Source organism: Camelus dromedarius, chromosome 13 (assembly GCF_036321535.1).
Source record: "Camelus dromedarius isolate mCamDro1 chromosome 13, mCamDro1.pat, whole genome shotgun sequence".
Taxonomy (NCBI): domain Eukaryota; kingdom Metazoa; phylum Chordata; class Mammalia; order Artiodactyla; family Camelidae; genus Camelus; species Camelus dromedarius.
The window spans coordinates 7367648-7379868 of record NC_087448.1 but is presented as its reverse complement, the minus strand read 5'-3'; the positions used below and the strand labels follow the sequence as shown (position 1 = coordinate 7379868).

Sequence of the window (12221 nt, the reverse complement as noted above, 5' to 3'; positions counted from 1 at the left end):
TAAATACTGAGCTTGAAAAACCTGTTCTTTCATATTTGTGTGTGTTTTATTATAGCTGATGAAGCTACTTGGATGGACTCACTGTGCATCTTTTACTGAAAACTGGCTCCCCATCATGTATCCTCCTGATTATTGTGTATTCTAAAATCGGAACCAAGACTTCAGATTTTAAAAAAGGAAGTTTTATAGTGAATGGATATAAAACCAAATTTGTGGCATTTTTAGTCTAATGCATGTTTTCATCTGCTATCAAATATTGATTATTAAAATGATGTGTATTTATCAGAGAATTTGCTGGCGTGTGGCTTGGTACATGTAAACCTAGACCTCTGACATCATGGTGTTTTCGCAACGCCTCACCGTACTGGTGGCGAGCTGTGCCCTGACTGCCAGCACCAAGGGCTTCCAGTTGGGTTGCAGCTGTTATATGCATGAGATTTTGAACAGTAACTTTTAACTGCAGACCTATAAAATTCTATTTTTTATTTTATAAATGAACAGGGTTTTAACATGCTCGACTTTAATTTTTTTCAATTGTATGAAGGCCTTAAAAAAAGCTACATTAAGCGTAGCTAAAATTATTTATTGGACTAAAAAGTAACAGAACTTCATTTCCAGGTTTTTTGGGGTTTTTTTGTTTTTTGGTTTTTTTTGGCAAATGGTTCACATTCAATTAAGGGAAAGAAATAAACCCGGCACAAATAAACGCGTGGCAAATGCTGGAGCTTATGCTTCAATCAGTCTTCATCTTGGAGTCATTTCAGGCCAATCATTTTTTAACATCCTCGTGACGTACAGAGCATCAAAATGAACTAACAGTACATGTATAAGTGCCAGACAGCTTGAATCTGGATCAGGTATTGTAAAGATACACATACGGTATGTTTATTAAAGTTGAAATAATGTAAACACGTGAATAAATGTGCAAAACCAAGATTGCAGGACACCATATGCACTCTGAACTTTAATTTTTTTATAAATAATAAAAGTGAATATTGAAGCTTCTTAAAGTTGGTCTTAATTTTTCATAAATGATTTGGGGTTGGAACAGAAATAATATATTAAATCCATAGACAAAAAATTCAACATGAAGTAATTTATAATGTTTCTTACAGGCTTGTGATTATTTGACTATATTTCCAATTCTTATGTGCTTTAGTGTATGTTTGACTTTTTATCTTTCTGGCTGCTGCACCTTCCCTCATCCTTCCTCCATCAAATAAACAGACGTACATAGACGGTATTAAAAGGCCTCTACTCACAGCCAATGTGTTTGTGTGTGTGTGGTTTTTAAATCTTGTTCCTTTAGAAGTTCCTACTGGAAAAGGCCTCCCAGTGATCTGGTCTTAGTCATTCATAATTGTGTTTGAATAATTGACTCCATCTGATGAAAACATTAGATCCTCTATGAAAAAAGATGCAAATATGCATGCAGACATTTTGCACAGTTCCTGAGCTGCCCAGAGTCCATCTATGAACAACTACATGCATGTTCTCTTGCCTACACGTATCCAGGTCCACATACATACAGGTTCAATCCATCAGGAAACAGGTGCTCAGAAGGGGTCAAGTGACTCCCCAAGGTCATGCTGACGGACTGACTATAAATTAGAGAACGCATTTTACAACCAGGTTCGTCATTTCTATAAGCACCACCTGCTGCAGAGCCTCAAGGCCCGCCGGGGGTGAGCACTTGGGTCCTCCTCGGGCCTCTCCTGAGGACGTGTTCAGCTCTGCCACGAGCGGGGCTGATACCCAGGAAAATGGCAGCTCCCAGCGCCCCTCCGAGCATCTCATTTCCCAGCATCTCCTTAAGCTTCTTAACTAGTCCCAAGTGTATCCACCATCTCAGGTGGCCACAGAATTATACAATTGCCTGTAATTACCTAGACAAATACCCCTGGGAACAGGCTGAGCGAGAGCTGAGTCCAAAGACGGCCTCGCACGTGGTGTTTTCTGGGGAACAATCTCCAGTGATGGCCAGGCTGCTGGTTTTCAAGGCTGTGCGGGAGCTGGAGATGGGATGGGGACGGGGAGATTGAAAACATCACAAGGACACTGTTCATACTGAGATTCAGCCGTTTAACTGGAGTGAACACACCTCAAGCTGCTACGTGCATTTGGTTAATTCCCAGAAATCTGAAAATGTTGCTTCCGAGAATTTCCGTCAGTTTTCTCATGACTTTAATGGAGGAGAGATGTTTAGAGGTGCTTTTTCACTGACAAAAAGTTATACCATTTTCAATGACAATCACGGATACCTTTTTTGGGGGGAACGTGAATTCAGTATCGAACTTTAAGTTTCAGAACTTCCTGGCAATAGATTTATTTTGAAGTACACCCTTCTGAGCTATGTTGAGATATAATAATTTCTAGGATCCTTCAATATGACTTACTGATTTACATAAAATCACCATTGTTGCAGAGTTTCCTTCTCACTTTATTCCTCAGGTTTTGTTCTTTTTGCTATATTTTCTAACATGGGAGAAGAAAAGCCCATGGTGGATTTGGACACACTCTCTGAAGCGAGGTGCGGAGCTCCAGGTGCAGTAAGCGGCCGGGCCGCCCCGAAAGCCGGGTCAGCAGCAGCCTGACCGTCTGATGTTTCCACAGTCCTCGCTGGGGGTGAGAAGCAGACAAGTGAGGAGCTGGCCGGGGGAGGTGGTAAGTAACAGCGCCTTTTAACAGTATGTTTAGTACAGCATGAAAGTTGACAGGCAAATTTTTTCTTCTTTTTCAAATCTATGAGCCGCGTCCAGGGCTCTGTTGTAATGAGGACTCCTCTGTAATTACTACTTCTCTCTTTCAATGGGGTGTAAGTCTTTCTCAGATAATGAAATTTTAGAATGAAGTTTATTAAGTTTGCTGTGGAAACTAGAGATATATCCACAGCCTGGCAAACTCTGCTTTGAACCGTGATTCCCAGGAGGACCATCAGTGGTGCCCATGGTGAGTGATGCTGGGATCTGGGGGCGGTGACACAAAGCTGCCTTGTCAGCCTTGCTTTCTGTCTAAGTCACTCTACCTCCACGCTGACAGCTGGACCCAAATTCATTGCAGAAGAAGGCGTCCTCGGCAAAAATGTCACATTACTGCGTGATTAACACAGGAAGCAAAATGGTGCTAAATTTTAAAAGTCAGGATGGCTTTCCAGTTTCAGGTAATGGTGGCCAGTGTCTGCACCACATCACTGAAAAAAACAGAAAGAGGTCAGTCCCAATAAAGAACTTCTGAAGGAGGCGTTCGAGATGGTGCAGAGCGGATGCTCAGCGCTAGTCCTGCGGCCCCTAAGACAACACCCACTCTCTCATTCCAGCACTGTCTCCGTAGCTTTCAGTGTTAATTTAAGCCTATAACTTTTTCTTATTAACTAGCACCCTCTCCCTTTGCTGCAGGGAGCAAAAAAATCTGTATGAAGTAGATCCTTCAAATTAAGATATCCAGACCCTCTCAAGCTCAGTTTCAAAAAGCATGTGACAGAAATATATCAACAAGTTTAAAACCAGCAGAAATGAGGGGAAACCCATGTGTTTGTTAACTTAGTCATGTAAAATTTATTAAACGCGTAGCTGAGACTCTTGGAAGCCAACAAAGCTACTTTTACGTTTTTCACGTTATTCTTTGTGTATGTTTAGGTTAGTCAGATAATCCTGAATAGATTATTTTAGAAAGTCACTGTAGTGTGATGTTTATTCTAGGTATGCAAGTTGTTTCTACGCACTACCTTCGCGTTTTTAGAAAAGAAATCTTTTCTTGAAATGCGATGTCTAACACTGTTCAAAAGGACACTCTCTTGTTTCGAAAGGCATTTTGTTTAGTCCCATTTTAGCATTCCTTTAAAAAGTTTGATGGATGACTCTGGAAATTCAGCCAAGAGTGTTGTATCAAAAACTTGCTTGAATTTATCCAAAAACTCATAGTCGGTGCTGAACCTGAACTTGTTTGCCCAGAGCAGCACGGTCCCCGGCTGGCAGAGGTACACCATGGTGGCCAGCAGCTTGTCCAGGAAGTAGTGGTGGTAGACCACGTCGGAGGCCAGCACATAGTCGTAATAGAAAGTCGACTTGGGGAAGTTTTGTTCCAGGCTCTCTCCCCAGACCAGCTCCTTCACTTCAGGCAGGTGTGCTGTTCGTCCCAGCGTGTTCTTTAAAAGGTTGTATTGCAGGTTCCCGAGCACGTCAGGCATATCTGTTGCTGTGACTTGAGCTCCTAAGAGAGGAAGAGAGAACTTGGAATAATTACCAGGAAATGTTTGGGCACATTCTCTCAGCGAAGAATAGAACCAGGTTCCTCACCTGGGCTCTGTGGACACACAGGCTGGAAAATTCTTTCTTGTGAGGACCCCACCCTGAGCCCTGTAAGATGTTTAGAACATCCCTGGGCTCCACCCACGAGATTCTGGTCACACCTCCCCTCCCAACCCCCAAGTCGTGACAATCAATGATGTCCCTAGATGTTGACAAACATCCTTTGTGAAGCAAAGATCACCTTGGGTTGAGAATCACTGAAATAGACTAATGTTCCTGTCTTTTAACAAACTAAGTTAAACAGCGCGGTTTGGGGAGATTTCAGCATAATTAACAAAAGATGCCAAGGTTCTTAGCATTTGCTTAGTGTAATAATTCATGTTTTTCCTTCTAAAATTGTTTTTATCTGAAGATTTCGGTTTTCTCTTACCTGAGGTATCAACACCCAGTTTTCTTTCCCCAAGGGATGGTCTATTTTGTGTAATTCTGCCCCCTACTAAATGCATTAAATTAATTTTTAGGCCTTTGAAAGCTAGTGATAAGGGTTCACAAAATCACCCCATTTCCAGATGGGTTTTGATAGAAAAAGATCTGTAACAGTGTCGGCAGAGGTTCCTGCCTCTTGCCCAAGGCCCAGGACTTAACCAGCATTTGGGGTATAAATCTGTCTTCACCTTGGATTAACTCACTTATTTTTTTCAAAATGTTGGTTATAATAGTTGCAATGGAAAGCAGGAGACAGTGTAACATAGTTGTTTACAACAGGGATTCAAGAGTCACACCTTCAGAATTTCAGCTTTGTCACACGGTCATCAATGGATTGGACAGGTTACTTAACCCCTCGAAGGCGCGATTATCTTTTCTAGGGTAACAGTAGTAATTCTTGCTCTTGATCAATTTTGGGGAGATTCGGTGAGTGAGATCACAACCAAGCACCTAAACCACAGCCTGTCTGTCGTGCAGTGAGCACACAGTATCACTGTTGTCACAGTAAATGTCTTTCGAAACAAGGTCGCGAATAGACAAACCTAGAATACTGGCCACGATGGAGACAAGGCCTGGCCCAGCACCAATTTCAAGTATTTTAGCATCTTGGAGATTCAGTTCCTCTGTATGTTCCTCCAAATACTGGCACAAAGCCGTGGCCTGAAAAACATCCACAGTTGTCACCTGGACACTGGAGCAGTGGAAACCGGTGACCCCGTTCCCCACCGAAAGTTAAATACTGAAAGACATGTCATAGCTTCAGTTTGTTGAGGGGTTCATAAGAATCAAAGCACCCATGCACTGCTGTGTTTGGACCTCTGGAATATGGCAGCTCCAACACCCACCCAAGGAACTAGAGGAACGGACGTGTTAAATCGCCTGCATCAGAAGCCTCTTGACCCAACCCCAGGGAGAGGAAGACGAGACCAGCGCTGACAGAACCAGGAGGGGAGGGCCCAGGGCAGCAGCTCTGGCCAAGTCACATCAGGCCTCCACCCGCTTTACGGCTGTTTTGCATAAACTCCCACAGCACTTCCCTCCCGACTCGGTCAGCACTCAGGTTGGTTCGGACTTTGCCTGCTACACTGGACAACCGTGCAGTCATTTTTTCAAGTATTTCATCTGAGCCACACTTGACTGGCAGGACAGTGCTTCCCAAACTTGAGTGCGCTGTGCAGGTCACCTGGGGCCTGGGGCAGGAGGTCTGGCGGGGCTCAGGACCGCATTTCTCACAAGCCCCCGGGCGATGCTACTGCGGCTGGTCCAGGGCCCACGCTCTGAGTGGTAGCAAGGAGGTTACATCCTTTACACAGTAAAAAAAAAATCATGAATAAATTAAGGGAGATTTTTGTACAGAAAATCAACGTCCCTTTCCTTGCTCCTCCATTCTCCTCTGCCTCCGCCTCCTGACCTGCCTATGAAAGATGGAAGGTATCTGATCTGCGTGGGGGTGTCAGGGGTGGGCCAGTGGGCGCCAGGTAGCAATGCCGCGGCTTCGAGTCTGGGCCGAGTGAGGCATGAGAGTGTTATGAGCTGGGAATGTGAATACTGAGGTGAAAAAGCCAAATGGACTCTCTAGTTTGCATGTTTCCAGCCTTGTCTTCCCCCTGGATGCTCTAGACTCCTTACTTCCTATTTAGGGCGAGACCAGAGCAGGGGCGGTGTGGACCATCTGAGCTCTCCCCACGGCCTGAGGCCACTTCCCTTCCTCCTTGTCTGTTCCTACTGAGCAGTCATCTCCTCTCGGGGACCGGAGGAGCAGGGGGCGGGACACGGAAACCGATTCCAGACAGCACCACCGGGAGCTAAGGGGCATACGGAGGCCCCGGAGAGATGGCCTGGGTGCTGAAGGATGGGCTGGGTGGGGGTGACGGCAGGAGAGGCGATGCCGCAGGGCAGGGCGGCGGGCTGAGCGACACGGTGCAAAGCAGCACCAGCCGTAGCGGGACCTCTGGAGCTGGGAGCTGAAGTTTGGAGGGAGGAGTTCTTTGGTTCTTGAGGAGAAAGGGTAATTATTCACCGAGTGGGGAGTGTTCAGTGAGGAAGCATGTCACCCAGAGCCACCCAGACCTGTGCATTGAGAGGCTTTTGAAGGGATGGCTGTAGGCTTCCTTCCGGAAGTGCCCTGGGCCCGTCGGGTGCCACCTGGAGGAGGATCCCCCCTCCCCAGGAACAGCTGCATCTTTTGGCGTTGCCACCACCACCCCCTCCCTTTCTAGTCCTATTAGCAAACTCCAAAAAGCACCCTCTGTCAGCTGCTCCTGAAGTCACACACTCTAGAAACCCTTCTGCAGCTCTTAGGAAACCAAGGTCCCAAGAGGGGCCAGGGTTTGGTGCATGAAAGGCTGAGGCCTTATTAAAACAGTCCAGTGGACAAATACTCTCTCCATTGCTGATCTCTGAGGCGCTGCTGAAGGTGTCTGTCAGACCCTGCTAGTGGGGAGCCGTGCAGCAGCTTGCTAGTTTCTGACCTGTGACGCCAAAGAAAAACCCTTATCTGGAGGAAATCCTACTTCTGTTAAGCAAAGGGGTAAAAATTGAGCTTCCTTGGGTGGGAACGGGATGGGTGGAGCTGTAAGAGCCTGGGGCCCGAGGCTGGCCCTCCACTTCTCTGCCCTTCGTCTCCCCTCCCTGGCCACCTAGGAGAGAGCTCCTGATCACGGCCACCCGATGGACCAGCAGGTCTGCGTCCCCCGGGAGGATGTAAGAAATGCTGCCCAGACCACCCTCCCCCATCCACAACCTCCTGAATCAAAATCTGCATTTAACAAGAACCCAGAAGGAGCCAAGTCCCTCCGTGCTAACAGCTGAGCAGTTCTGGTCTGAAGCCTCTCCGAGCACCAGCATGAGAACCTCCGTGGTGACAAGAACGAGGGTGCTGGCCCCAAGGGCCACTGTCCCAGCCTGATCCTGCACCACGCCCCCAGTGGAAACAGCACACACAGCCTGAACATAACAGGTTTTCTGGCTCTAAACTCAGGGTTTCCACCCATCGCAGGGCCGTGCTCGTAGGACCATTGCAGGCGGAACATGAGCTGAAGCACCGCTTCCTGAGCACTTCCACTGGGACCTGCACACCATGCAGCGGGAGTGGCCCAAAGGTGCAGGCTGCAAAAGCTAAACTCTCAACACTTTTTTCTGATTTTTTTCTTAATTCATATGAATTTTTCATCCTACTTCCTGATATATTCAAGGTTATTTTAAAGTAAAAAATAATGTTTCAAGAAACATAGCATAGAGGGAAGTCATTGCTTCTAGGAGAGATGCCGTGTGTCTGCAGAGTCTAAGCACACCAGCAGCCCCCCCCCGGGGGGCCATCAGTTGACCCTCAACTTGAGAAGCGCGGATGTTAAGGCACTTGGTGACACAGGTGTATGAGAGTGCTGTTATTGTCCCCAGAAATCCTGACACCCCGACATGGCGGTTCCCTCACCCCTGGCCACACCACTGCTCCGTAACTCTCTATCGACTCCTGAATGACGATCTTCTTGCCTGCAAACAGGTAGTACTCCTGAGTGTAGCTGGCATAATTTGCAGGAACAAATTTCAGGAGGCTTTGAAGTGATGGTTCTATCTTGTTAGAATCTGTGGGACAGAAAACAGGTTTCATGATTTGTTGACTGACCACAAATACACGCTTGGTACAGTGAGTAAAAGGGGAACAGGTGGAGCAGTCTTCACGGAGAGGGGGGTGTCCCCAGGACAGTGGCTGCACACTAGTGGGGTGACAGGGACATAAAATTCCAAGGGGACATTTTTATCATATGATGGAATGCCAAAGGTTGCCCTGGACCCTTCCCTCAATTCGGGAGAAGACAGACATGCGGTGGGCCCATCCCTCCCTCTGTCTGGATGAGGAGGAAGCTAGCCGCCCGCAGAATGGCACAGAGGAACCATCGGCATAAGGAAGACCGAGGCTGGCATGGACCTGACTATTTTTAGGTCTTGAAGTAACCTTCCCACATGTTGGCTGGAACGTGTTCCTTAAATCCTTCCTACGGCTCCTCAAAAGGTACAGGTCACCCAAAGACAGCCAGCTCCACAGTCGTGGGGGAGGTTGTCAGATGAGCTCCAGCTATTAAGTTACGACTCCCTTAAATACTCCTTTACATGCCTGACCCACTCAAGCCGCTCTCGAATATCATATAAAATGAGAGGAAAAGGGCACCTGATCGGGGCTGACCTCATGGGAGCACAGAACATCACGGGGTTGTGCAGAAGGTTTCAGAGTAAAACGAACAGTGAGTCAAAAGGTCAGAGTGAGGATGCTGAGAATACGAAGGGGCTGAGGCAGGAAGGGGCGCTGCTGGTACCTGTGGTGGGAGGGCAGCAGCTGCGAGGAGTCTGGGGGAACCTGCCTGAGACCTGCCTTTGCTGCCCGAGCGATGCCTGGGAAACAGCCAGCCAGGGATGGAATACGGGAGGAGCTCGGATCAGAAACACACACTCGAGGTGGAAGAGGGGGTGAATTCAAGCTGAGGGGAGCTTCGGAGAGGCCTAACCAGGACCCACCCTCAGCTTTCGGGGATCACTGATTTCCACCCACACTAGACAGTTCTCCGCCATGGCTCTGCACACCGTTTGTAATGGGGTCCCAGTAAGAAGAGGACAGAAACGTGGAGAAAGCACTTCAGAATCTTGACAACAATTTGACCACGTCTACTGAATCTAATTATGAGAAACCAAAGCTCATATCATGTACGTATTTGCATTTTCATTTTGTTTTTCTAGAAATTCATTTTTGTTCTGTTTTACCAAAGAAAAGTGTCAAAATGGTCTCTGACCACAGTGTGAGCAAAGTGGCTGCCGGTGATGCTGGCAGCTCTCGGCCCTGGGTTCTGACCTGGTGTGTTCCAGCCCCAGAAGGAGAATTCTCTGTCCTGACCAAAAAGGCGAGCTTCCAGGGACCTGGAACTTCACCAAACTTTCCAGAACCTGCTGGCGAACAGTGGCCGATTCAGTCCTGAGACATTGTCCTATCCTGTCATGGGCCCCGGTGGAGGCTGTGGGGAGGCCGTTGGGGGTTGGGGGTAGAGGCCTGTGGTCCTCACCTGCCTCCTGTAAGGGAAGCTACTGACATCTGACAATGTCAGCCCAACAGAGAGGACCCCGCTCCTCCTGTAGGCTCAGAGGTTGACTGTGCATTCCGTTTCAGAGACAATGAGAAGGCAGAGGAACAGACCACGACGTGCCGGTGAGCATTTAACAGCCAGGTTGGGGCGGGCGGTAAGGAAGCCCTGACATGCAGGGTTCAGCCGTGACCACCGTGTAAACGCCATCACCTCTGTGATTTCAAAGGAGCAGCGACCACCCCAGAAGAGGCGCAGTGGCCGCCGGCAGGTAGCATTGCTACCACGGACTCCAGGCCTGTCGGCTGCTTAAGAGCACAGATCATCGTCAAATGTAGGGAAATCATTCATGATGAGACGTGAGTATTTGTTACCTAAGTTTTTACATATACCTTTGCCCTTTACATAACCCATTTCATTGTACATTTCTATAACTTAAATTTTACCAAAGGCCATGTTTAACAACCAGCTCGAGAAATTCCTGAAATCCACCAGCTGGTGCAGGCCCTCTGGTGCCCGGAGCCCGTGGAGGGCCCTCCTTTCCCCAAGCTGCTCATCGCCGGACCCCCTACTCCAGCAGCCAGACCATCAGGGACTCAGGCTCCTGCCGGCTTCCCGTCCCTTCCTCTCGCCCAAGCCTTTCCTCCTTCCCCGCCTCCTCCCATGTGTCACTAACTGGAGGCTATCTTTTCTCTCAAGACTGTAGGAAAAGCCAACGGGCTGATTTTAAGTGGCTCATTCTTCCACAGGATGACAAATAATAACTTTCCGGGTCAACATTATAAAGAAACTTGGGCACATAAATTTCCTCCCATAAGACCTGTTTCTGTGCCGCAGAGATACAGAAATGTATGCTTACTGCACATTACTTTCACTTATTGTATCTATGCTAGCCTGATAGTTCTGGAGAGATCAGACTTTAGAGATAAGTAGAGTTGAATTTTTATGTAAACAATTTAGTAAAAATGAACAACACCCTGGTTTAGCAGAGTTGGGACAGAATTCTCCCCGTTCAATGATTATAAATGCTCTGAATGTGGTATCTTGGCTTTTATGACATCATGTGTTATGGCTGTTATTTATATACCGCTGAGCCCCTGCCCAGAAACGCAGTCTTCAATGTTTGCCTTGTCAGAATGGGAAAATGCACTTGGCTTTACAAGGAGCCACTGGATGACCCAGCTGCCAGGGGTACATTTTGGCCAAAAGCAGAAAGGAATCTAGCTTTTGTTTCTTTTTAAAAGTTCTGGCGACAAAAATCTATCTTAGATTTATACCCAGAGTGAAACAAAGTTGTGGACTTTGATAGGTAAATAATGAAAACATAGGGATGGCTCTGGGTGCTATGCATATAATAGCCTAAAGGCATTTTTCTACCAAGATTCACTAGAGGGAAAAATCTAGAGTTACCAGGAAACAGACATGCTCGGCCCCCTAGGTTCCCTGGAAAATGACATCACCAGGAAAAGAACTGAGGTGCTATGGAGGTGAGGAAGGATGTTACCTCCGGGGGGTCCGCTGCTGCCATCTGTGTGCAGAGCCTCCTCGTCCACCTCTATCTGGCTGTCTGGGGGGCTTGGTCCCTCCTGCAGGTGCGCGGGCTGCTGCTCGGAGCGCAGACACACGTCCATGACAGGAGCCGCTGGAGAGGAGAGAAGTGGCCAGGAGCGAGCACTCAGCCAGGCTGTCTGCATCGCCCAGAGCCTCTGCAAGGTGCAGCTTATCGCCTTAGCATCTGCTGAGCCGGAAGGAACACTTGCTTTTCAGCTTAGCTCCCGGGCAAAGAAAGCAGCCCCCCCCAGAGCTGCCATCCTGGTGTTGCAGAGCGGAGTGGAGGAAGACCATGAGCCATTACCCCACCTGCTCTGTGTGTGCAGAAAGGCAAAATCAGAGCCACCAGAGCCCGAGACCAGCACTGCGTCGCGGCGATCTAAAATGTACTTCCAAGAGCTCTTGGAACTGAATCTTGATAAAGAAGGTCTGATCCAGCCATGCATACCCCTGGAGGTACCTTGCGGACCGCAGATTAATGACATCATGGGTTTGGCCCCAACGCAGGGCTGCTCCCTTTCCGTCTGAGGCTTAGAGCAAGATAGTAGAAAGTGCCGAGGGCTGAGAGCCAAGAGGCTGGTTTGGCTTCCCGCTCTGACTCTTGGCAACTCACTTAATCCCCTCCATGCCATTTCCTCATCAGCAAAAGGGGCGGATCATTTCTGCCTACCTCCTAGGGCTGTGGCGAGCAGCAAGAGTGCAGAAGTGGTTCGTGCAGCACAGGAAAACTCTGCTGATTCAGAAGAGAGGACCTGGCTCTTGGGCTCATTGATCAGCATCAGACTCATGGCCCCTGACCTGGCTGCAGGGCTCCTCGCGTTGTTGCCAAGCCCCATTCTCGTGATTTGAGTGCATCGATTCATCTGAT

General features: G+C 48.0%; 2 protein-coding genes across 3 annotated transcripts in view; one reads left to right on the top strand and one right to left on the bottom strand.

Moving 5' to 3' along the window:
- TPP2 (tripeptidyl peptidase 2) overlaps positions 1 to 1010 on the top strand; it is a 58809-nt gene extending 57799 nt beyond the window's left edge. For both annotated transcript variants that reach the window (XM_064492990.1, XM_064492989.1), the window contains one exon: positions 56 to 1010. In XM_064492990.1, the coding sequence (XP_064349060.1) occupies positions 56 to 145 (90 nt within the window). In that variant the 3' untranslated portion in view covers positions 146 to 1010. The remainder of the gene's footprint in view (positions 1 to 55) is intronic.
- Positions 1011 to 3448: 2438 nt separating this feature from the next.
- Positions 3449 to 11433, bottom strand: METTL21C (methyltransferase 21C, AARS1 lysine). Its single transcript, XM_010986046.3, has 4 exons — positions 11307 to 11433; positions 8167 to 8318; positions 5276 to 5393; positions 3449 to 4209 (listed from the first exon to the last, which is right to left on the bottom strand). The coding sequence occupies exons 1-4, from the start codon at positions 11431 to 11433 to the stop codon at positions 3815 to 3817; spliced, it is 792 nt and encodes a 263-aa protein (XP_010984348.3). The 3' UTR covers positions 3449 to 3814.
- Positions 11434 to 12221: the final 788 nt, after the last annotated feature.